Source organism: Danio rerio, chromosome 13, assembly GCF_052040795.2.
Source record: "Danio rerio strain M-AB ecotype USA chromosome 13, GRCz13ab, whole genome shotgun sequence".
Lineage (NCBI taxonomy): Eukaryota > Metazoa > Chordata > Actinopteri > Cypriniformes > Danionidae > Danio > Danio rerio.
The window spans coordinates 8,019,795-8,044,560 of NC_141033.1; the positions used below are offsets into that span (position 1 = coordinate 8,019,795).

At 36.6% G+C, this 24,766-nt stretch overlaps 1 protein-coding gene across 20 annotated transcripts in view; it reads left to right on the forward strand.

Moving 5' to 3' along the window:
- gbf1 (golgi brefeldin A resistant guanine nucleotide exchange factor 1) overlaps positions 1-24,766 on the forward strand; it is a 167,139-nt gene that overhangs the window by 82,614 nt on the left and 59,759 nt on the right. For 17 of the 20 annotated variants that reach the window (XR_015505573.1, XR_015505574.1, XR_015505572.1 and 14 more), the window contains exons 5-8: positions 4,479-4,597; positions 7,271-7,379; positions 11,204-11,264; positions 19,316-19,370. Coding sequence is in view for 11 of the 20 variants with exons in the window: in XM_087278784.1 (XP_087134910.1) it covers positions 4,479-4,597; positions 7,271-7,379; positions 11,204-11,264; positions 19,316-19,370 (344 nt within the window). In the remaining 9 variants the exon portion in view is untranslated. Of the gene's footprint in view, positions 1-4,478; positions 4,598-7,270; positions 7,380-11,203; positions 11,265-19,315; positions 19,371-21,491; positions 21,528-24,766 lie in introns of all 20 variants that reach the window. The other 3 variants (XM_087278781.1, XM_087278782.1, XM_087278783.1) reach the window with 1 other exon arrangement.

The window sequence follows — 24,766 nt, forward strand, 5'->3', positions numbered from 1 at the left end:
CTTCTGTATAATCTGGATAAAGCCTGTATGTCCTCAAAAGTGGACAAAAGCGAGTTTCTGCTCCTAGAAGATTATTGTCTTCAGAAAGCGACTGCTCAACTTGCTGCGTTTGCAGTATAGAAACAGAATACTGCCATCTATTGACCACACACACAAATGCAGAGACCTATCGGCACATACTGTGTTGCTCTCCATAGGGAATTTACCTGTCCTGTCTGAGCACATTGAAATCATTCAAATGTATAATGTGATTCAGATTTTCTACCAACTGATCAGACTAAACTTCTCCATTGGTACATAGGTGAGGGACTAACAACATGTGATTTATATCGGTCAAACACACCAGGTCTGCCCTGCTGTTTTCCCTCTTTAACAGTGTACAGTGAGACTTGAGACTTTACAGCACACTGGGGGGTCTCACTGTTACCAAACAAACACACACACACACACACACACACACACACACACACACACACTCGCGCACCGTGAATTTGTTTGGTGAGAGCTAATTCCCCTCAATCTCAGGCCTGAGGTCGGTGGGCTCGGGGGGACGGCCTTATTGACAGATATCCAGATCCCACTTTTCCCACTCTCTCTTTCCCACTCTTCTTTTTCCCAGGCCAGTACTCAAACCCAAAGGCTCACTTACACAGCCACTTATCCCTTGAAAAACGGCCACAGCCACATCCACACACCATTCTGTTTGGAGTGTTTGAAAATGTGCTTTAAGAAAATTTGCATTTCTGAATAGGAAAAAAAGTTTATCATTTATGAAACCATTTATTATTTATTTATTTTTTTGGTTGAAAGAGCCAGATTGGTGCCCGTGCATGCTTGGTTTCAGGTTTTACACACGCACTCTTTTCAGGGATGAGCGCTTCTTTGACTTGAGGGACACCCTGGTGTCTGAATGTACTTTTACTTAACCTTTTAGTACACGACAGCTGTTTGAACCTCTTTGATACTCTCACACACATGCACAAAGACCCTCCAGCCCCACCCAGACTTCAGTTGTTTCAACAATAACTCTGCCGCTCGGCTGTGTAGACCGTGCCAAGTGAGGATTAGTATTTTAGATGACTTCTGATGTTGTGCTGAATAGACTCTGGCTCTTGTTTCCGTGGAGATGGGCTGTTTGGAAGGGGGTCCCGTGTTTGTTGTGGGACTGCCTCTCTCTTCATTGCTGTTTGGTCCAGTCACATTCGCTCACAGATTTTCGCATGAAATTGAGTGGTTCTGGGATTTGGATATGTCTGCAAGTTATCTAAAGCATTTGGTTAAAAACAAATCTGATTTAAATCTAAAAGTTAACATTTAAATTCAATTCAATTAAATTAAACGGTAAGTTACAGTGTGACATTGTTAATTTAGATATTTAAAAACTATTAAATATAAAATAATAATAAAGTATTAATAAATAATGTTTAAACAGGATTTTTTTCTGTAAAAAAAGTAGAAAGCAAAAGTTGTTGTGTTCTCGTTCTAGAAAATGTTCTAATACACCAATTTGGTGCTCATGAATTATGACGCCAGATTACTCTCGAAAACAATATATAATTACAACCCACATTTACAAAATTCTATTTGTAGATTCTAAACGCAATTTGAAAATATACAAATAAAATTCATAAATAAATAAAAAAAAACATAAATGAGCAAATCAAATTCATAAATTCAAAAAAAACTATTTTAACTAAACATTCAATTCATAAATAAAAAAACACAATTCATAAATGCGCAAATCCAATTCGTAAACTCTAAACACAATTCATAAATGACCAAATCCAATTTGTAAATTCAAACACAATTCATAAATGCGCAAGTTTAATTTATATATTCAAAACACAATTCATAAATTTGCTAATCCAATTCGTAAATTCAAAAAAACAATTCATGAATGCTAAAATCCAATTCATAAATTTAAAAAACTATTTATAAATACACAAATCCAATTCACAAATTCATAAAACAATTCATAAAAGCACAAATCCAATTTGTAAATTTAAAACACAATTCATATATAAACAAATCCAATTTGTAAGTTCAAAACACAATTCACGAATCACCAAATCTAATTCGCAAATTAAAAGTCAATTTGTAAATACACATATCCAATTAGTAAATTAAAAACAAAATTCATAAATGACCAAATCCATTTCGTAAATTCAAAACAAAATTCATAAATGACCAAATCCAATTCGTAATTTCAAAACACAATTCGTAAATGACCAAATTGAATTTGTAAACTCAAAACAATTCATAAATGACCAAATCCAATTTTGTAAATTTAAAACACAATTCATAAATGACCAAATCCATTTCGTTAATTCAAAACACAATTCGTAAATGACCAAATCTAATTCGTAATTTCAAAACACAATTCATAAATCACCAAATCTAATTTATAAATTAAAAAGCAGTTTGTTAATACACATATCCAATTCGTAAGTTCAAAACACAATTCATAAATGCGCAAATCGAATTAGTAAATTTAAAACACAATTAATAATTGTGAAAATTCAATTTGTAAAATCGAAACATTTGGATTTGTGTAATTTTGAATTGTGTTTTGTATTTACGAATTGGATTTTTTTAAACGTTAATTGTGCTGTGCATATACAGTATGAGTTTTATTTTGTAAATGTATTACTTTTGAGACAGATCTGGCTCCATAGTGAATCTGTATAATTTAAAGTATCGAAACTAAAATCATTTGTCACATCTATTTTTGTACATGATTCCATTATTTTCAAGTTTGTTTAACATTGTTTATTTTGTAATTACAATTAATAACACGTTAAAGGAATTATAAATAATCACAAGTATTTATTTTTTGGAATCTGATTACATAATCCACATTACATTTAATCAGTTACTACTCCATATACATACATGCATACAGTGCTCAGCATATATAAGTACACCCCCCACAAATCTATTTTTTAGTTCATATTTTAGTAGGAATCTATACAATATTATATTTGTGCATATACAATAGATTAGTCAGTACTGAAGCCAAATCTAGAGCTTATCTAATCAATCATGCTACACATCACACTTTTTTTAATGCATCACAAAGCAACCGACAAACACTATATACCTCAATGCTCATCATACAACTTCCACCACCTCAAGTTATTGTTAAAACTGTTGTTGTTTTTATTGTTATCATTATCATCATTATCATTATTATTATTATTACCAGCCTGAGTATATTGTAGTTATCGCTTTAATAATCCATCATACATCTTTTTAATATTATTCTTTCCTGTGGGTTTGTATCATTCGTAATTATCATTATTATAGTAATGTTTTTTTTTTTATAATATTTTTTTTCTCATTGCTTTGTTTGCTGCACTTTAATTTTATTTATTTTTTTATTTAGTTGAAAGTTTGCAAGTTTGCACTTTGGATTTAATTGTATTATCTTTCAATTTCTAAATATGTTTGGTAACTAAAATATTATCTTAATAAATATATCTGTTTAATGAATCTGTTTTCTTTAAATGCACCAAAATACATTGCCTATATTCACTGAGAAATGGAGAAAAAAATTCTTTTTAAAAATGGGCTGTACTCAGTTTTGCTGAACACTGTATATGGGTTGTTAATGTGATGTTACACTTCCACTATCACTTACTTTCGTACTCTAAGGGTCGTTAATATCGAAGTTGATATTTAGCCTCATTTTATTTATTTAGTTGATATATAGTTTCTGTGTTTATTCATTTGATCCAGTAGGTTTTGTTGTTTCTCTGTAGAAACAACAAAACCAGATTAGAAACAGAGTAGTCCGTTCGTTCACCTTTGACTGTCAGATGGTGTTAAAGTGTAAAGTGATTGCAATAAATGCCTAATCCACAGCTTTTTACTTGCTTCAAATTGTGTGTTTACTGACTTTGGTATTTTTAAGAGTAAGGTGATTTGAAGACCTTCTCCTTACCTTAATAATTATGAGGCCGCTCACTAAGGGTTCAGGGAAATGGCTGTCCCGTCTCTCTCTCTTTCCGTGTTATTTGCCTGCTAATAAGTGGAATGCACTCTTGTGTCAAGGCTTTACCTGCAGTCACAGCCCCGGCCTCCTCCTCCCCAGGCAGTCTGCTCTTATTAGTTAATGAAATGCTCTTTAAAGGCGATGGGAAAGAAAAAAGCAGCCTGGCTCCAACCCGCTATCTGGCCCTGCTTGGGTTTCAAAACACCGTTGCCTAGACAGCCAATTTAGCAGGCCCGTCCACAAAAGCGCACACATCTGGTGATTAGATGTCCGATGTGCTCTTCACATGGAGCGTGGTCAGTTGATAGCTGAACCGGTGACCAGGTTAATTGTGTAAGATTAATCACGTAACCACGGTCATGTCATGATGACCCGCGTACAGCTTATCTGCCTGAGAATCGCGAGCATTAATAGGAGAGTGAGGGGGAATATATTAGGGTATTTTTAGTTTGTTTTAAGTTTCGCCCGTCTCTGTCCTTCACAGATGCCAATCATGAAGGGGCAGCGGAGTGCATCGAGAACATGGCTGATGCGGTCACGCATGCAAGATTCGTGGGCACCGACCCTGCAAGTGATGAGGTGGTGCTGATGAAAATCCTCCAGGTAACACACTCGATCACACAGACCACTTTCATCAAGATTTTGAGATGTCAAAATAAAACAAAATAATTTTTTTATACATGATTATTTTTTATTATTAATTCAACGCTAAGGATTTTTTCTACTGGTCTGATCGGGCAAGTGGTTTAGATTTTTACTTGCCCTGCCAAAATTTTAACTGGCCCCACCAAAAAAACAAAAAAAAAAAAGGGAAGTTAATAGCTATTTTTTAGCCACATATTTTAAATAATGTGTAAAAAATAAAGTCTGTGAATCTAGAATTTCAATACTTAAAAAAAAAACTGTAAATAAAAGTGTTATGCAAACAAAAAGAGCAGTATGGAAAATGTGGAGGTATTTTATTGGGGTTTAAAATTATTTAACAAAAGGTGGCTGACTTGTCAAACTTACGGCAAACTCGCTCACTTAATTTTTATTTTGTCGTGTTGTTCCCATGTAAATGTCTACTGCCAAGACGTTAGAAACAGACATTTTCTTTTAGCCTTATAATTTGATGTTGCCGCCATGTTGCTGTTTCTACGCTTTACTGGTTGTTACCAGGTTACAAAAAAAATTAGCACGATCAAATCAATCACACAAGAGGAACCGGAAAATAATATGTTGTTTACGACATTACAGAGAATGTAGTGTGTAAAGACTTAAAAGCACAAGCTTAAAATGCACGCTATTGACAAATAGTCACAGACAAGTTAAATGTTAGTGACAAGGCAGCACTGTCCCAATCGGGCCAGTAATGATCCGGTCTACTGTCCCAAGTGTCTCTCACGCTAGCCCTGGGCCACCGGGCAGTCCTTATTGTTGAGCCCTGTAATTATAAGTAGAGCCAGACTGAATCTGCGGACATTTTTTGCTATTTCTGTAGAGAATTTAGTAAAAAAATCTTTAGATTTATTCTGAATTATTTTGGGAGTCCCATAACTAAAAAGTTAATAAATCAAATAAAATAAGGGTAACACCAGCTTTTTCAATTTTCCAGCTGAGGCGGCAGACCTTTTACACAGGTGTACCAACTACCTATGGTGCTATTTCAATGACAAATGTCGTGAGCGCAGTATTACAAGTTGAGATCCCATTTATGTAATACGAGAATGCAAATCTTTTTGCTTGCGCACCAATTTCCTCGATTTAAAAACTTCTTGCACACCCTCAAATATAGGCTGCTCTATTGCAGATTTTCTTGTGCGCTCTCAAATAAATGCTGCTGAAGTGCAATTTAAGGCCAGGGCCGGCGCATCCATAGAGGCGACCTAGGCGGAATAGAGAGGGCAGCATCCCCGACACTACCCTCACCTCTTGCGCCTTCAGTTATATCCGCGTCTAGGGCGGCGTCTGCGACACTACCCTCACCACCCACGTCCTTAGTTATATCCGTGTCTAGGGCGGCGTCCGCTACACTACACTCACCACCCGCGCCCTTAGTTATATCCGTGTCTAGGGCGGCAGAAAAGAGAGGGCAGCATCCCCGACAATACCCTCACCTCTTGCGCCCTCAGTTATATCTGCGTCTAGGGCGGCAGAATAGAGAGGGCGGCGTCCACGACTCTACCCTCACCACCCACGCCCTTAGTTATATCTGTGTCTAGGGCGGCAGAATAGAGAGGGCGGCGTCCGCGACACTACCCTCACCACCCGCGCCCTTAGTTATATCCGCGTCTAGGGCGGCAGAATAGAGAGGGCGGCGTCCGCGACACTACCCTCACCACCCGCGCCCTTAGTTATATCCGCGTCTAGGGCGGCAGAATAGAGAGGGCGGCGTCCGCGACACTACCCTCACCACCCGCGCCCTTAGTTATATCCGTGTCTAGGGCGGCAAAATAGAGAGGGCAGCATCCCCGACACTATCCTTACCTCTTGCGCCCTCAGTTATATCTGCGTCTAGGGCGGCGTCCACGACACTACCCTCACCAACCACGCCCTTAGTTATATCTGCGTCTAGGGCGGCAGAATAGAGAGGGTGGCGTTCGCGACAGCTCCTTCGCCTCCCTTGTGGGCGGCGTGACCGTCCTTTGCCTAGAGCGGCAGTTCAGCTTGCTCTGGCCCTATTTAAGGCTCATTCATACTTCTGTGTCAAGCGCACGCGTATGCTACTTTCATTTAAACTCAGACATTTTGGACAATGTCATGAAACCAACCCTTTCCTCTTCCAGTATGTCTGAACACCAGTGCACAAAACAAGGTCCATATATAGACAGGGATGTGCAAGTTTAGTGTGAAGGAACTTGACTGGCCTGCACAAAGTCCTGACCTCAACACGACCAAACATCTGAGGGATGAATTAGAATGGAGACTGCAAGTCGGGCCTTATTCTTCAACATCAGTATCTGGCCTTGCAAATGTGCTTCTAGAAGAATGTTCAAAATTCTTATAATCAAAATCCTAAACCTTGTGGAAAGCCATCCCTGAACAGTTAAAGCTGTTATAGATGCAAATGATTGGCCAAGTCCATATTAAACCCTGCAAATTAAGATCAGAGTGTCACATAAAGTTCATGTGATGATCATGTAAAGGCAGATGTCTCAAAACATTTGGCAATGTAGTGTTTGTCTGTGTGTGCATCTCTGTGTGTGTGTGCGTGTGTGTGTAGATAATGTCTATGATAGGCATCCAGATAAATGGCTTCAGTAAAGTTGATGTTTTTCTTAATATTATTTCTAGGTTTTGAGGACTTTGCTATTGACTCCTGTTGGAGCCCATCTCACCAATGAGTCTGTCTGTGAGATCATGCAGTCCTGTTTCCGTATATGCTTTGAAATGAGATTAAGTGGTAAGTAAAATGAAGTTCCTAGAAATAAATCTTACTTTCTCTCTTTTTTTCATTTTATTTAATTGAAAAAGAACAAATTCATGGTTTTAATTCAAGAGAAAAAAATGTTTAAGTAAACTGCAAATAGCTTTGGATAAAAGTGTCTGCCTCTCGATATACACTGTTGAACTTCTCGGTATGCAGGGATGCAAACTTCACTTTTTATAGAAATTTGCTGTTTTTCATCCAAGAAATGTCATTATTGTTAGTTGTCTAAATCTTAAGAGTTATGGTGAAGGCTGAAAAAAGTGATTTCTAAGCTCTTCTTGCATATCTTAAAGTAAAGCTAGCTGAACTTTAGTTGGCATAAATAACGGTGCTGTTTGTCCATCTTGGAGCTGTTAATTTTGCTCTGATTTAGCATCGTTAATATTAGATTATTAGATTCAGTGTAATTTCCACTGAATCTAGTTTTAGCTAATGTAGGTTTTTCTCTACAATATTATTATTATTATAAGTTTACTCGCATCAACGTTGCTAACAAATTCAACTTCAATTGAACTTTACTATTTTATATTGTCCCAACCACAATGAAATTAAACGTTTTGAATCAGGTTGAATTTGTGCCAGCTGTGATTGGAAATCAGCTGCCATAGGTAACAATAGCTATGTTTCCATCCACCTATTTTTATGCGCATATGCATTAAAAAAAAAAAAAACGGACTGATGGAAACACCACGATGCTCATAAATTTTTACGCATAACTGAGTAGGATACACTTTTTATTCGATAAAAGATGCGCATAAACTATGATGGAAACAATTTTACCGCATAAATTTTAGTATGCGCATGAAAAAAGGTCATGTGATTTTGTTATAAGAGATCATGTGATGATGAAAATGTGTATGAATGGACAAACCAGCTGGCTGAGCACAATGTAGAACATCTGACATGTTGTTTTGGTCATTCTAAAACACATTACCTTAAGTATCAGCGTTATTATGTTGTTAATGACCTCCAGATTCAAGAGCGTCTGTGCTCCGCGTCTGACACCTTCAAACGCCACCGCGCGCTCACTGCCTGTCAGGATTGCCTTCTGAGGCGCAAGTCATTTATTAGGTGAAAAAAAGATTGACGCAGCTTCACCTACTGCAGCAAATTCAGTTTTTATTGTTAATAATAGGCGCCAGTTCATCGGGAAGTGACGAATTTGTTCGATTTGACTCGTTAGATAGAAACGCAGCTTTATTTGCACATCTTTCATGCGATAATCCAGTTTTGCGCATGAAGTTCATTCGCATTTTAGGATGGAAGCATAGCTAGTGTCAGTTCACTAGCCAGTCTGGTGGGTTATTTTTCCCTAATTATGTCAATTCTGTTTGCTAAAATTTGTGCAGGATTAGCGCACACTCAACTCATCAAACTAAGATTAAATAATACCAAGTTGCACAGAACCTGTTTTTTTTTTTTTTTTGCTTATTTCAAGACGAGCGTACATGTGTCAGCAATAAATAAAGCTAGTGGGAGTTTTTAGTATGCCCTGGCTAGTTGTATATTTATGATATCATTTATTTTGTTTGTGGTGTTTGATTTTCTTTCACTTTATTCATTATAGTACGTTTATTTTGAGTGCATAGACTGATACCTGATATTGAGGTATAAATACTTTTTTTATAAATTAATATTCAAGCTAAATAACTTTTGGTGTAACAATCAAGTTTATAAAACATTGTTTAATGTTTAATTATGTAATATCTGTATTGCTCACTAGATTGCTATCATTTCCTATCAGAAATACAATACAATCAGTAATATTGTGCGGCATTTACATACAGAAAAACTGTATACAATTAGAATATTTTTGATATATTTTATAATATAGTTTTAAACTATTTAATATTATAATTACAATGGTCCCTTGTTATTCGCAGAAGTTACATTCTAAAACTAACCCGCAATAGCCAAAATCCACGTAGTAATCATCTTTATTTTTTACAATTATGATAAATATATATGTAAATAAAGGCTGTAAAACCTCTCACTAAACACTTTATACACTTTTCAGACAGGCATGAACATTTTCACACTTTTCTTTCATTTAAACACTCTCAAAGTTCAAACCTTCATAAAAAATAAGTCCAGATTGATTGACTATGGTCTACAGCCAGTTAGCCAGAACACAATGCTCTGTAGAAAAAAGCATGTGAATTACCTAAAAAAGTTTGCGAGACTGTGAAAAGCGAACCTCGTTATAGTAAGGGACCACTGTATTTAAAATATACTACTGTGATGGATTTTACTTTAGTGTGTTGAATATACAATTAATTCAGGTAAAAAAAAAATAAATAAAAAAAATATATATATATATATATATATCTATAATCTCCTATAACATCATGCATTTCACCTTTGATGTGTTCTTGATGAATAAATTAGTATTTTTAAAACACCAACTAACTGAATAGGCAGGTTCGATTAGGCAAGTCAAACAGTGTGGACAACAGTGGTTTGTTCTGTAGCCAATAAAAAAATACACACACACGCACATACACCCACACACACACACACACACACACACACACACACACACACACACACACACACACACACACATACACAGTTGAAGTCAGAATTATTAGCACCTATACCCCCCATGGATTTTTCTTTTCTAAATATTTCCCAAATTATATTTAACAGAGCAAGGACAATTTCACAGTATGTCTGATAATATTTTCTTCTATAGAACATCTTATTTGACAGATTTTGAGATGTCAAAATTTTAAAAAAGTTTTATATATATATATATATATATATATATAGTTGAAGTCAGAATTATCAGCCCTCCTTTGATTTTTTTTTTTAAATTTTTAAATTTTTTTTCCTTTTTAAATAATGTTTAACAGAGCAAGGAATTTTTTACAGTATTAAAAATTCTGATTATATTTTTTCTTCTGGAGAAAGTCTTATTTGTTTAGTTTTGGCTAGAATAAAAATTGTTTTACATTTTTTTAAACATCATTTTAAGGTCAATATTGTTAGCCCCTTTAAGCTATATATTTTTTCGATAGTCTACAGAACAAACCATCATTATACAATAACTAATTACCCTAACCTGCCTACTTAAGCTCATTAACCTGGTTAAGCCTTTAAATGTCACTTTAAGCTGTATAGAAGTGAAAATTGAAAAGTAAAAAATATCTAGTGTTATATTATTTACTGCCATCATGGCAAAGATAAAATAAATCAGTTATTAGAAATGAGTCATTAAAACTATCATGTTTAGAAATGTGTTGAAAAAAATCTTCTCTCCGTTAAACAGAAAATGGGGAAAATATAAACAGGGGGGCTAATAATTCTCACTTCAACTGTATGTATATATATTTTCACGTGTATATGCGCACACACACACACACACACACACACACACGCATTTATATATATATATAATTTATTTATTTATTTTAAATTTTAAAAAATGCGTTTATATATTTAATTTTTCATAATATTGACCTTAGCAGTTTTAAAAAATGTGTTTTAGTTAGGCTGTAATCTCCTATTAGTTTGGCTGTAAAAAAAGCCAAACACCACTTGGCTAATATTTGAAAATGACGGAAAATTTCACATTAGAGCTAATAAATAGATATGACGAAAAGTTTGCATCCCTGTATATGTGAATCTGCCTTTTGTGGTCTCTGGACTGCAATAGACCTCTGCTCTAATCCTGACCAAACAAAGACTGGACTCTGAGCCCCCGAGGTGCTGCTCTTGTCTTCTGAACTAACCTTTCCCTTTTCTTTTTCTCTTGTTTTTCTTTTCTTTCTGCTTTTGCTCTTTTCTCATCACAGAACTGTTGAGAAAGTCAGCTGAGCACACGCTGGTGGACATGGTGCAGCTGCTCTTCTCCAGGTAACTAGAGAGAGAATGGAAGAAGGGATGTAGGGATGGGGGGGGATTAGGAGCAGAGTCGTGTTCTTGCTGTTCACATAATCAAACCGAACCTGAGACCAAACACAACAGGAACTGGGTCTGTCGCTGTAACAGGCTCCAATTTCACTCTCAGGCCTCTCTCAATTACCTCCGGAGGTTTCCGACTTCTCCCTCACACGCAGACAGGGACAGGTGAAAGCATCAGTCTCTGACAATGCAAAGCATGGCTAATTAACAGGCCCACACAGAATCTGCCCACGCTGACCCCTTTTTTGCGTAGGGGCGGTGGGGAAAATAGTTACAAATTCAAATGAAAACAGACCAGTACCAATTGCCGCGTCCCAATTTTGCATAATATCCATCCTAAATAGTATTCAAAAATAGAATTATGTCCCAAACCATAGAAAAGAGTCCTTCATACTTTGAAAGGAGCATGCCAAAGGGTCCCGGAAGGTCTACTATTTCAAATAGAAATTCAAAGCGTCCGTAGTCTAACTACTAATATTACCCAAAATACACTGTGCATTGGATGTAAATTCAATTAGAACTATAAACTTGGTTAGAAAGTTTAAACAATTTGCGTAATATCTATCCTAAATGGTATTTAAAATTAAAATTATGTGCCAAACCACAGAAAAGACTCATATTTTGAAAAGAGTATGTCAAAGGTTACCGGATGGTCTGCTATTTCAAATAGAAATTCGAAGTGTAGAAGTGTCCGTAGTCTAACTCCTAATATTGCCCATAATGCACTGTGCATTGGATGTGAATTCAATTAGAACTACAAGCTTGGTTAGAAAGTGTAGACAAACTACAAACATGGTGGATGCGCGAGACCAATGGTCAAGTAGAGTTTGAATCGCTGTTAATTATTATCTAGTCAACTGTAGCTAAATCATTATAAGTCACATTTTTCGTAATATATTTTATCTGCAGCAACAATGTGAACTTATTTAAAGACGTTGACTTCTGATTGTATAGTAAACCTGAGGAGGTTTTTCTTTGCAAAAGACTCATGAATAGCAGATTAAACCTTTGCTGTCTCCAATAAGGATGGTAATTCAATATGAAAGAAATGGGGATGATTTGTTGAGATGTATAACTGGGGACATAACTTAGCAACATAACAGTCTTTAAATTCAGAGTAGTATGTCCCAAAGCTTGCATAATCTTCTGTTATACACTCACAAGTATGTTTCAGGACGTAGTATAAGTATGCAAATTAAGACGCAGCACATGTTTTTGTGATTTGTTTTTGAATGATTTTGAAGTCGCTGGTGCTCACAGATTCTGCAGTTATTCTATAACAAATTGGTGATATTGTTGAGATAAGGATACAGTGTATCCAGGAGGTTATTATCAGGGCCAGACAGAATCTGTGGACGTTTTTTTGCTATTTATGCTGAGAATTTTGGCAAAAATCTGCGAATTTCTGGGGAATTATTTTGGGAGTATCATAACTAAAACCTTAATATGTGAAATAAAAAGTAATACCTTTTTAACTTATATTTAATGTTAAATTGCAAATCTAATTAGATTCACTTTATTTTGTAAACAAAGCAAGTCTCTCATATAATATATCTAATAAAAGACAGAAAATATTGCTTTACAAACTGCATTATAAATCAGATAAACATTTTCATATTAGTCAATAATATTACTGTAATTAATTAAAAAACTAAATAAATTTAGATTTACACACATTTACTCAAGTAAATAAACAGAATCAACGATGGACTAAAAATCTGCGGAATTCTCCGGAAAATCTGCAGAATTCTGGGTGCGTAGATTCTGCGTGGGCCTAGTTATTATTGCAGAATAAAGCCTGACGGGCTTATCAGTAGGTCAATGCAAAACAAAGAATCAGTTTAAATAAAACTAACCTATGTATTGTTCATGTACAAGACAAATAGGCAAAAAAAAAAAAAAAACGCAATGTGACAAACAAGCAGATACAAATAAATGTGGATGTAAGTATATAGATGTAAACGTTTTCAGTGACAGTCAAGGTGATTCAAAGTTCCCGAATAAGTCTGCATTATTTAGCAGTTGTTATCTCGGGATGGCTGGTTTATAAATCTGAACTAATTTCTGTAGTTCAAACAACTCAGAATTGTAGTTGTTTCTGTCATAACAGCCCACACATTAAAAATATAGTCTGGATTAAATCAGGCTCAGGCTCATAATTAGAGTTTAGTGTTGGATCGCATTGGGCTTGGGCACAAGGTGAACTGGTTATGGATAGGGTTGGTTTTTTTGCACCCAATCTAAACTCTTGTTTTGATGCTAAATTAACTAACACAGGGGTTCTCAACCTTTTTCACTTTTGGGCCTACTTTTTTCTCCGATCAATTTTTGAAGGCCCACCTGTCTGACAGTTTGTGAATGAACAGACTTGCGTGTACTAGTTTTTTGCGCCAAGTTTAAAGTAATTGATTGATTGATTCAATTAAGATTTATTTGTATAGCGCTTTTACAATGTAGATTGTGTCAAAGCAGCTTCACATAAATGGTCATAGTAACTGGATCAGGGTAGTTCAGTATTTAGTGTTCAAGTTCAGTTCAGTTTAGCTCAGTTCAGTGTGGTTTGAAGTCATTACTGAGAGTCCAAACGCTGAAGAGCAAATTCATCGATGTGTAGCTTTTCAGATCCTGAACCATGCAAGCCAGTGGCGACAGCGGAGAGGGAAAAAAAACTTCACCAATAGGAGAGTGAAGAAAAAAAACCTTGAGAGAACCAGACTCAGTTCGCCACGACCATTTTAATTTCTCCGCTGGCCAAAGTCTTGTGCAGTAATCAATCGATTGAAGTAATCAATCGGAAAACAAGAGAAAGTGCATTACTTCGATTTTTTTTTATATGAAGCCCCAAAATTATAGTATAATATTGAGATTTAATCTTGTGATCCATGTGCATGATTTCTAAGGCCAACTAGTGGGCTGCGGCCCACCAGTTGAGAATCAATAATCTAAAGTATATATTTTTCATCTCTTATCTTTTTGTCTCTCTGTCAGTAAGGCCTAATCCCAATTCTACCCCTTAGCCCTTTCCCTTACCCCTACCACTCATTTTGTGCATTCAAGTGAAGAAATAGTGGTGTTCCAATTATCTTTAGCTTTAAGGCATAGGGCTAAGGAGAAGAGCTAGATGGCCCTTGAGATTTTTAAAAACCACACTTAAAACCAAGGGGTATGAACATTTACCAGAAAACACCATCTACAACAGCAGCATGGCTGCACACGGAAGTCAGGAGATGCACAAATCAGTATTTTGTAGGCATGTATCGGTATCAGAATTTCACGGTACGGTAATACCTCGTTATGAATGGCACGGTACGGTATTTATTGAATAATTTACAGGAAAAACTAAACTAATGAAAAAGTGCCAAAAGTGTTTATTTACCTTAGCACTGAACATATCAGTGACATACAATTTAGCCATCTATCTGTAAGTTTCGAAACAGGAACTTCAATTTTTCAATTTTAATAACAAAAAACTATTAAACCATATAAAAAATAGTTTCAATTTAGTATTGTTGAATACTTATCACATTCAACATTTAATCACTCACTCGCTTAGATAGAGATGGGTTTTTTAAGGAAAATTATCATATAGCTATAATCTGGTAAAAGCTGGGATCTCTGGGCATGTCCCCTGGAACAGAAAAAAACCCTCTCATTTGGGACTGAGGTTTCTGGGACAGAGAGATATGATTTAGCCAAGGTTGACAGCAGTGGGTAACGTTGTGCATTGTCTTTCCACCACTTGAGAGGACAAGCCATGAGTGAGATAGAGGTCTACTTGCGGTACAAGTCAATGTCTGCATCTAACAAGTGTGCTGTGTTCTGCAGTCCCCATGACTGTTTTTAGTCGTATTCCCCGACTTATATTTCACCACAGTCTGGCAGTGCCTGCATATTGTTTTTTTTTCTTAGTCTGTCACCTTTTCTCCTTTTTTGTATCTTTTTAGAAAGAAACCGAAATGCTTCCACACATCGGATTTAAAACCCGCTTTAGGTTTCATCATTTCCAGATCTTTTTCTTCCCCGCTACTAGCAGCACACTCCATTTCCGCATTACTGGATCTGTAGTGACAACAGACAAAGGATGATGGCCACGCCTAGGCTGATGGGAATTGTAGGTCCCGCTACCTCCCGTTCGCTTCATTCGCCTAAGCAAACTTTTCACAGAAATATAGTTTTGAGTCATGCGCCTACGGTAATATTGAAAAAAATTACTATTGTGGAATGACGGTATTTACAATATTGTTACATCCCTAGTATTTTGTCATTATTTTAAATTTTTTTTACTACAAACAAACATATGGTTTAATATATTCATAACTGCGTTTGGGTTTTACCATCAAGGTTTAAAAAAAAACAAACGCTAAAATAAAAAACTCTACATTTTGCTATCTATAATCTCTAATAATAACTCCTGTGTAGCAGTCCCACGACAATCTGTCACTCGATGACACTTGAAGCAAGAGATTGCGATGACATGATGACAAGTGCTGGTGTTGTAGTGCTGTTCCATTTCATAGGGGTACGTTTTGAAGCCCTTTCCTTCACACTCAAAGGCCAAGGGAAAGGGGTACAAAAATAGAATCGGGATTGGGCCTAAATCATATTTAGTCTTAAAAGTTCTAAATGATACTGCAGTAAATTTATTCAGCAAAATCCCACAGGCGTTCTCCCTCAATCAGTGCGTAAAATTCGAAAAAGGTTGGCATTCCACCTGGGTCTACTTTAGAAGCTTAAATTATTCATAATGTCATTTGTCTTTGGCAGAATAGTAAGAATATTACATCCCAAGGTGATATTCGAACGCTGCATGTTCTACGTTAAAGAATTAGGAGTATTATATGCAGATATACAGTAGTTTGCTGACATCATTAGTTCAGTGTAGTCATGAACACTCTGATAATGCCTTCTCTTAAATTTTAATTCACATCTAACTGGCAGTTCTATGATGGTGGTGTAATTGTGAACGGAAGCCCTTAGTCTTCTGCGCAGGTCATAGTGTACTGCTGCTCTAATGCAATAACATGATTATGGGGTGGCATTTATCAGAGGTGCGTCTCCACTCGCATTAGACTTCCAGTCACATCCCGCACAGACGAGAGGATGAGACCGCGGAGCACATCTCACTCTACCCATCTGCATATAGATTAGACACACGCACACACACTCACATTCACACATGTGCATGCAACAGAGACATAATGACCAAATTCTGTCTTTTATGAAAAGCTGAATCGATACGCATCGGACGATATTTCTTGCGTTAAAGCGTTTGAATAATTTTACATCGCTTTGACCTGGTTTCAAACCATGTAAACATCCCCTATTTGTTTTTATAATTCCACGCACTGTAAATGTCCTTCAGATCTGAAGTGTTCATTAATCATTTTTAATTATAGCCAACAACACATTTTAATCTTACATGCACGCACGCACATACAAACACACAACCTGAGATTGCCGCTCCCATTGTGCACGTTCTTATTACCCAGACCCTCTTGTCCACGTCGTTTTCACAATGAGGGTGTGAAAGGCCTTAATAATGAGTGTGTGTATTTCTGTGTGCCTAAGGGTAATAAGCGGCGAATGTAGTGTGTGTGTGTGTGTGTGGTCGAGAGAGCCCGAGTAATGAACAGCGGATCTTATTGAGTGCTCAGAAGGAGGCTTAAGCAGCCCGCTGAAAGCATTAGGGATGTTAATCTGTTGGACTCACAGATCATCCCATAATCAAGCCGGCAAGACAACACTCCATTAACGCGGAGCAGAGTTAACATCGGGAGCCGTCTCTCCCAGCCTCAGCGCTGACATCTCACTCCGAGGAAAAGCCGCAGTGTCCACACAAACACGATCACACATGCAGACAATGCCTTCTGCCTGAGAACATCATCCATCTAATTCAGCTAATGAATCAGAACAGGGGGTCAGAAGTCGCGACCTCGGACACAAAGATGCAGAGTCTCTGGACATATTGCCTGTCTTCAGTGTTTCTCAGAGCGGTCATCATTCCAAATGTGTTAATTAAACTGCGCTTTTGCGAAAGTTTTAATTATACACTATTTTAAAAATCTGGTAACCATGACCAGTTTTGTCCAAAAAAAATAATTTACACTGTAAAAAAATCTGTTAATTAATAGTTTCCATATTTTGTGATTCACAAGCAGTAGTGGAATAGTACTGAAGAGTACTGAAACATCACGCTTAAGTAAAAGTGCCGTTACTTGCCTAGAAGTGTAGTGCAAGTAGAGTAAAAGTATCTGTTGTAAATATTACCAATATAGACCTTTTAAAAGTACTCAAGAGTAGTGAGTATTATGCTGTAAAAAGCAGGTGCATTTACATGTAATTTGTGGATGTGTGTAAACGTAACATTCTGTAGTGCATTTAGTTATTGCCCAGGAGGCACACAACGTCATAAGACGTTAATATTAGGTGAGATTTAGGTTTTGATGTCAGGGGACCACAGTTCAAAGTCTAGCCAATGTCTAGGGACAGCGTTATTTTGATGTCCAATAATGACGTCAAATGACGTTGATATTTGGTTGATTTTAGATTGTGTTGGAAAGTGACCAAAATCCAACATGGAGCCAACATCTTAAACCAACGTCACTGACATCAAATACTGACATTTATTCGTCAGGTATAGCAACCAAAATCTAACATCTGATTGGCTTCATAGTAGAGCTGCACGATTCTGGCTAAAATGAGAATCGTGATTTTTTTTAACTTAAAATCAAGATCACGATTTTCTCACGATTCTGTAGATGTAAAATAAAGCTTAATATGAGTCGGCAATTATTATTGTTTTTCTCAAACATATGGTAAAACAACAAGAATATTATGTGTAGGTCTACTGGTTTCTATAAATAATTCTATTCTACTTATAATAATTCTGATTTTGAATTACATTTGAAATATATGCTTGCAATCATTGACAACATTATTAGACCATTTAATTCACTGGTAAAATCAACTTTATTTAGGCTAGAGTAGTTATACTGGCACTGTAAACATTTATTTTCATGCACAACTATGTGTTCGCTATGAAAGAAAAAACAGATCAAATGCTTGTCGAAGTCATAACTTTAAAATGCGATTATTTAAATGATGTGCACGCTTTCGGTTTCATTTTCACTGCCGTGTGCTGTTCATACTTCACGCGCGGCACCCAAACGATCACTCTGTGCCACAAACTCAATATTATTTACAACTTTATCACCTGTAACTCACAGCAGGTTCTGTTCATTAAAGGAGACGCGCGTACGTCTTTCATTAAGTAGAGCACGCACCCGCCCTACAGTTCACGGTCAGCAGCTCACGTCATGTGTGATTTCTCGGCCGCGAATACAGCATTATATGAAGACGAAAATGACAATTTTAGTTGAATTATACCTTATAAATACAGTATGTGACTCAGTCAACATCATTTGGAGGTATTCATGGATGTGAAAGAATGAGAAGACTCATGCAGCCGCTTTTTTCTTCTCTCCTGAACTTGAAAATATGATTGGCAGAATCGTAGAAATACTGGATTAAGATCGTCTAGGGCAGTGGTGCTCAACCCTGTTCCTGGAGATCGACCTTCCTACAAACTTCAGCTCCAACCTTGATCAAACACACCTGAACCAATTAATTAGGACCTGAACAGCACTTGATAATTACTGGCAGGTGTGTTTGATATAAGTTGCAACTGAAATCAGCAAGAGTGTCGATTTCCAGGAACAGGGTTGGTCACGCCTGGTGTAGGGGGTCAAATCGGGGTTGCGATCTTTTTTCGATTAATTGTGCAGCTCTACGTCATAGTGGTTACGTCAACGTCAAGCTGTAACATAATATATTGGTTCCATTGGTTCATTATTGTTATTCATTTGGGCGGCTTAAATGCTTTGTGGGTGAGTTATTTGTCACTATTTAAAACGGACCTGTAAAAAAATAAAAAATTAAACTTGTTGCTATAAATGCATTCAAATATCTAGCAAACTGTAACGCATGTACGTGTGTCTCTGCAGATTGCCACAGTTCAAAGAGGAGGCCAAGAGTTATGTGGGCACTAACATGAAGAAGGTAAATATGAAATCCTTTTTGCTATCCATTCTCCCCTAGTCCCTCTACACCTGTTTCCCATCTGCCTTCTCATTTCCTTTATGAGCTTTGTTACGTAGAGGTCTTCATACCCATAAGTGAGGTCAGTTGCTGTTGCATAATTATTATACCTGTGTGTGTGTATGCGCGTGCGTGTCATCCATCAGGTCACAAAATAGAAAGTAGTAGTGAGAGTTAACAGTGTTTCACAGCTACTGTCGATTCTTTATTTGAAAGACTTCTGCTCCTTTTCATTGCAGTTATTCAAGGATTAGAATCTTCTTTCTTTTCATACCTGTTTGTTGTCTTTGAGTTCATCCTTTACCCGTTTGCCTGTTCCAACTCGCAGATCCCAGGCTGTATTCTGGACGCACAGGATTTTATTTATGCAGATCAGCCTAGAAACACCAATCAGACGGGCTTAGAGAGGGTATAGCACATTTCCATGCATTAAAACAGCAGTTTTTTTTTTCATTGGGTTGCAGCTAGTGCATTTAAATACGCTGGTGCGCATGGCCTTATGTTTGAATGCATGGTGGGGAGTGGAATGAGGGAATGAGATAGATAGATAGATAGATAGATAGATAGATAGATAGATAGATAGATAGATAGATAGATAGATAGATAGATAGATAGATAGATAGATAGATAGATAGATAGATAGATAGATAGATAGATAGATAGATAGATAGATAGATAGATAGATAGATTGATAGATGGAAGGATTGATAGATTGATAGATGGAAGGATGGATGGATGGATGGATGGATGGATGGATGGATGGATGGATGGATGGATGGATGGATGGATAGATAGATAGATAGGTAGATAAATAGATAGATAGATAGATAGATAGATAGATAGATAGATAGATAGATAGATAGATAGATAGATAGATAGATAGATAGATAGATAGATAGATAGATTGATAGATGGAAGGATTGATAGATTGATAGATGGAAGGATGGATGGATGGATGGATGGATGGATAGATAGATAGATAGATGGATGGATGGATGGATGGATGGATGGATGGATGGATGGATGGATGGATGGATGGATGGATGGATGGATGGATAGATAGATAGATAGATAGATAGATAGATAGATGATAGATGGATGGATGGATGGATGGATGGATGGATGGATGGATGGATGGATGGATGGATGGATGGATGGATAGATAGGTAGATAGATAGATAGATAGATAGATAGATAGATAGATAGATAGATAGATAGATAGATAGATAGATAGATAGATGGATGGATGGATGGATGGATGGATGGATGGATGGATGGATAGATAGATGGATAGTCTAAATGGTTTGGAGTAATCATTGTTGTGCCACTGATGTTGGTGAAAGAGCTCAACTAAAACAAAACATCTCTTTCAAAAAAAAAAGGAAGTGCACAAGTGGCTCTTCCTATAAATTGAATTAAACCTGTAAAACAATCTCTCATGTATTGTGAATATGGAAAAATTAGGGTTTGTGAATAATACCTCATTTGAGTGTGGAGTAAAATTGGAGCAAAGCATCAGTCTAACGAAAGGCTTTCTGGTGAACCGTCATGTAAACAATGTAACATAGTTTAGGTCCTGCTTTTTATTTCATGCAAAGAGAGTTTAGGTGAGGTGAAGCCACATCAGGATGTTTATTTTCATATTTTCATTTTAATTCCATAGTTTCATTTGAATGTCACTTTCTGTATTTGACTGTATATTCATTTGAGTGTTTATTATTTTCTTTTAAACCCAGAAAACCTGTTTGACTGCCATTTTTGCATGCTCTGTGTGTTCCTGGTCTGTTCATAGCTTCCATTATCTTTTTCCTTGGTTGGTCTCCCCGATTTATACATGTTTATTTGTAACGTATGCTGAGGTGCTACTCCCCCACTTTCCTGTCAGAGATGCATTGGGATACTGTCATTGAATGGGTGTTTTCTGATAGCGAGTTTATGTGTGTGCGTGCATGGATGTCGTCCTGGTATGCGTGTGGTTTTCTCCCATGCATGTAGTTCTATATGTGTTCCATGTCATGCGTCTCCCTTTGAGCTTAAGACATGTCCATCACTAATCACGGGGCCTGCCCCTTCTCTCCTGAGGCTTACAATATCTTATGGAAAAACAAACGAGTGCAGGTAAGGAAGAAGAGTTTGCTGCAGATCAAACTCCCTTTAACTTTCTAGTACTCCATGTACTTAAAGGATTAGTTCACTTAAAAAATGAAAAATGTTATTAATTACTCGCCCTCATGTCTTTCTAATTCCCTAAGATCAAAGTCCATCTTCAGAAAACAAATAAAGATATTTTAGATGAAATCAGAGAGCTCTCTCATCCTCCATAGACAGCTAAAGCCTTTTTTAAAACATTCATTGTGACTTCAGTGGTTCAACTGTAATCCTATGAAGCTCCAAGAACACATTTATTGCAAAAAATAAAAAAAATCTGTCAACAACTGTTTTTCTAGTGTCTGCTTTTGCTCATCGAGATGTGCAACGGGCAATTGAATGCTTGTGCGTTGTTCCGCTCACGCTTATATCAATATGTTACGATTTAAAAGATGTTAAATAAAGGGGAAGAGGAGTAACATTAACTTTTGGGTGAAACACATAAGCAACCACACAACATCAATAAATGAGGGACAAAAACCAAGACCAGCTAAATGCAATACGTGATTTTATTTACAAAAATAGTGATAATAATGAATGCCAAAAAAATGTATATAGAAAGATTCTTGAATATTTACAAAGAGACATTGAATTTCACAGATAACAAATGACATAAGATATTTGACCAGATATGGGAGAGTTGGAGAAATGAGACGCGGGCGGCATCCAAACAATAAAAATAAATAAAACAAAAGCAATCTATTTGGCCCAATCTCTACCCTATCTATCCAAAATAAAAATGCAGAAGTTATTGAAAAGAATCTTCGCGTCTAATACGCACTACCTAACCTACGCTGATCTCTGATGGGAAAACCAAAAGTACAGTGGGTGGAGCACGCCCCTTACCTAGTGTGTCTAATACAGAGATATTCAAGCTACTTGTGCACAATGTATGTCGCACGACATTCTTACCTGTCCCACTCTCCAACCTCAGATGCGCATGACATCGACGGTAGACAAATGGAGAACAAATAACGGACAGATACCAAATTGTAACACACAGTAGACATATATCAAAAAACACAGACACACAGCACAACACAGAAATTCAGGGCCTCCAGTGTAGCGTCCTGTCACCACTTTTATGCCACGGTGGCAGCGGCTGGATTGGAGACCTTGGATGACGTCAAGGGGGGCACGGCAAACAGCTGGGCAGCGGTAGCCAATCGGAGCCACTGTATAGGTGGAAGCGGGAGAGAGGTAGAGAGCAAGCGAGCACGGAGAGAGAGAGAGAGAAAGAGACTAGCGAGAAAAAATATATATATATATAAATAATAATTACACAACACAGAAATGTACAGGAATGTAACACAATATGTCACACTGCCTGTAATAAATGTGCACCCTGTAGTGTAAGAGAAGCTTTTTTTTTGGCTCATCAAAGTGTTCATGGAGTTTAGTTTGTCTACAGTTGAGCCACTGAAATCACATGGAATGCTTTGACAATGTTTGTAGTTGAACACCTCTGGACTACTGTCTATGGAGGATGAGAGAGCTCTTAGGTTTCATCTAAAATAGGGATGCAGCGATCCCGATACTTTAATTTGCAATTGGTTGGATATCGCATATTTTTGCTGGATCGGGTATTGGCCAGCTGGATCCAAATCAGATCTTGCGCATGCTCTATATTCTGTGTAATTTATAAGCCATTAAAATAATATGTTATCTTCAAATACGTTTCTGTTCTCTCATCCCACTGACTGAGTTTATTATTTCAAAGGGAATACTTTAGGTGCTGTGAAAAGATGGTAAAGCCTGGCTCATTGTGTTCAAAGTAGTTGATTAAATTATTAAAAGTAAAACTGACTGTCCCGAGACTGTACAGTCATTGGCTACTCTGAAACTGAATATTTCACTGTAATTTTATTTATATTAATATTATATTAATATAACAGACCAGTTTGTCAGATTGTGTGCTGAAGCATAGAAGTGGTCCTTGTTTTGAACTTCACCTCAAATGTTCTTGTTTATTTTGTAGATAACTGACCAACAAAAATACATTAAAATAACCAACAAATTATACCAAACGAAATTCATTTAAAAAAAGATTTTTCAGACAAAAAAATATTTTTTCAGACATGCTTTCAGTTTCTACATCACCCTCACGGCGAGTTTAGTTAAGTAAAACTGGCCTCAGATGGTTTAGTTTAGTCTGCTTCAAACCTGCAGGAAAATATCAGGCTTTGCTAAAAGGAATAAAAAAAATAAAAAACAGTACAGTATCAGGATCCGATCGGTTCCTTAAAAATGGTATCAGTCCATCCCTAATCTAAAATTTCTTTATTTGTGTTTTGAAGATGAACAAAAGTCTCGGGGGATTAGAAAGACATGTGGGTGAATAATTAATAACAGAATTTTCATATTTGGGTAAACTAATGCTTTAACCTATGACAGCATTTTGACAATGTTACTGGTGCAGGTTGAAGTTATATAACTCTTGTTTTATGGTCTCAGTGGGTTTTTTGGAAGGTAGAACACACTGAGATAAACAGTAGATGATTGGTTACAGTAACATGCTTGTTTTAGAGCATTTTAATGTACATAGTTCTGTCACCTATGCATTGCAGAGTTTCCTGCATTCTTTAGTGCGTATCTCAGTCTAGTTCCTCCACAGAAGAATTTTTTCTTTAAACAAGAACCCCTAAAACCTTAAAGACGGGACCCAATAAGTAATAAATTGTCCTCTTTTGATGTCATTAGGGTGGTTTATTTTGTTCCTGATAATTTAAATTCCTATGATTTTACTAAGAACTCTATTGTAGCAAGTATTTTGCGGCTCATCCGCTCTCTATGCTCTGAAAATCATAATAAACACATATGCATATTCTGGCTGCAATTTTATGAAGATCATCAGTGTTTTATTGCCTGAAGTGAGTGTGACCATGGTTGCCAGATTGGGAAGATTTAGTAAAATGTTTGGTGCATAATTTGTCTATGTAAGAGTACACTTTAAAAATGCATAGTTCCACTCAATACACTCGTGTTGTCCCAAAACAATTTAAGTTAGTTAAACAAATCTAAGTGAATTGAACATAAAACAATGAAGAATTTAAATAAATGTGTTGTTTCAGCTCATTTTAAATAAGTAGACTAAACAAGCAGCAAAACTTTTTTTTTTTTTAATAAACTGGCAACTAACAAAAAAGCAAAAAAAACTTGACATCTGACAGCCATGCATATCAAAGCACATGAAGTCTTGCTACCAATTA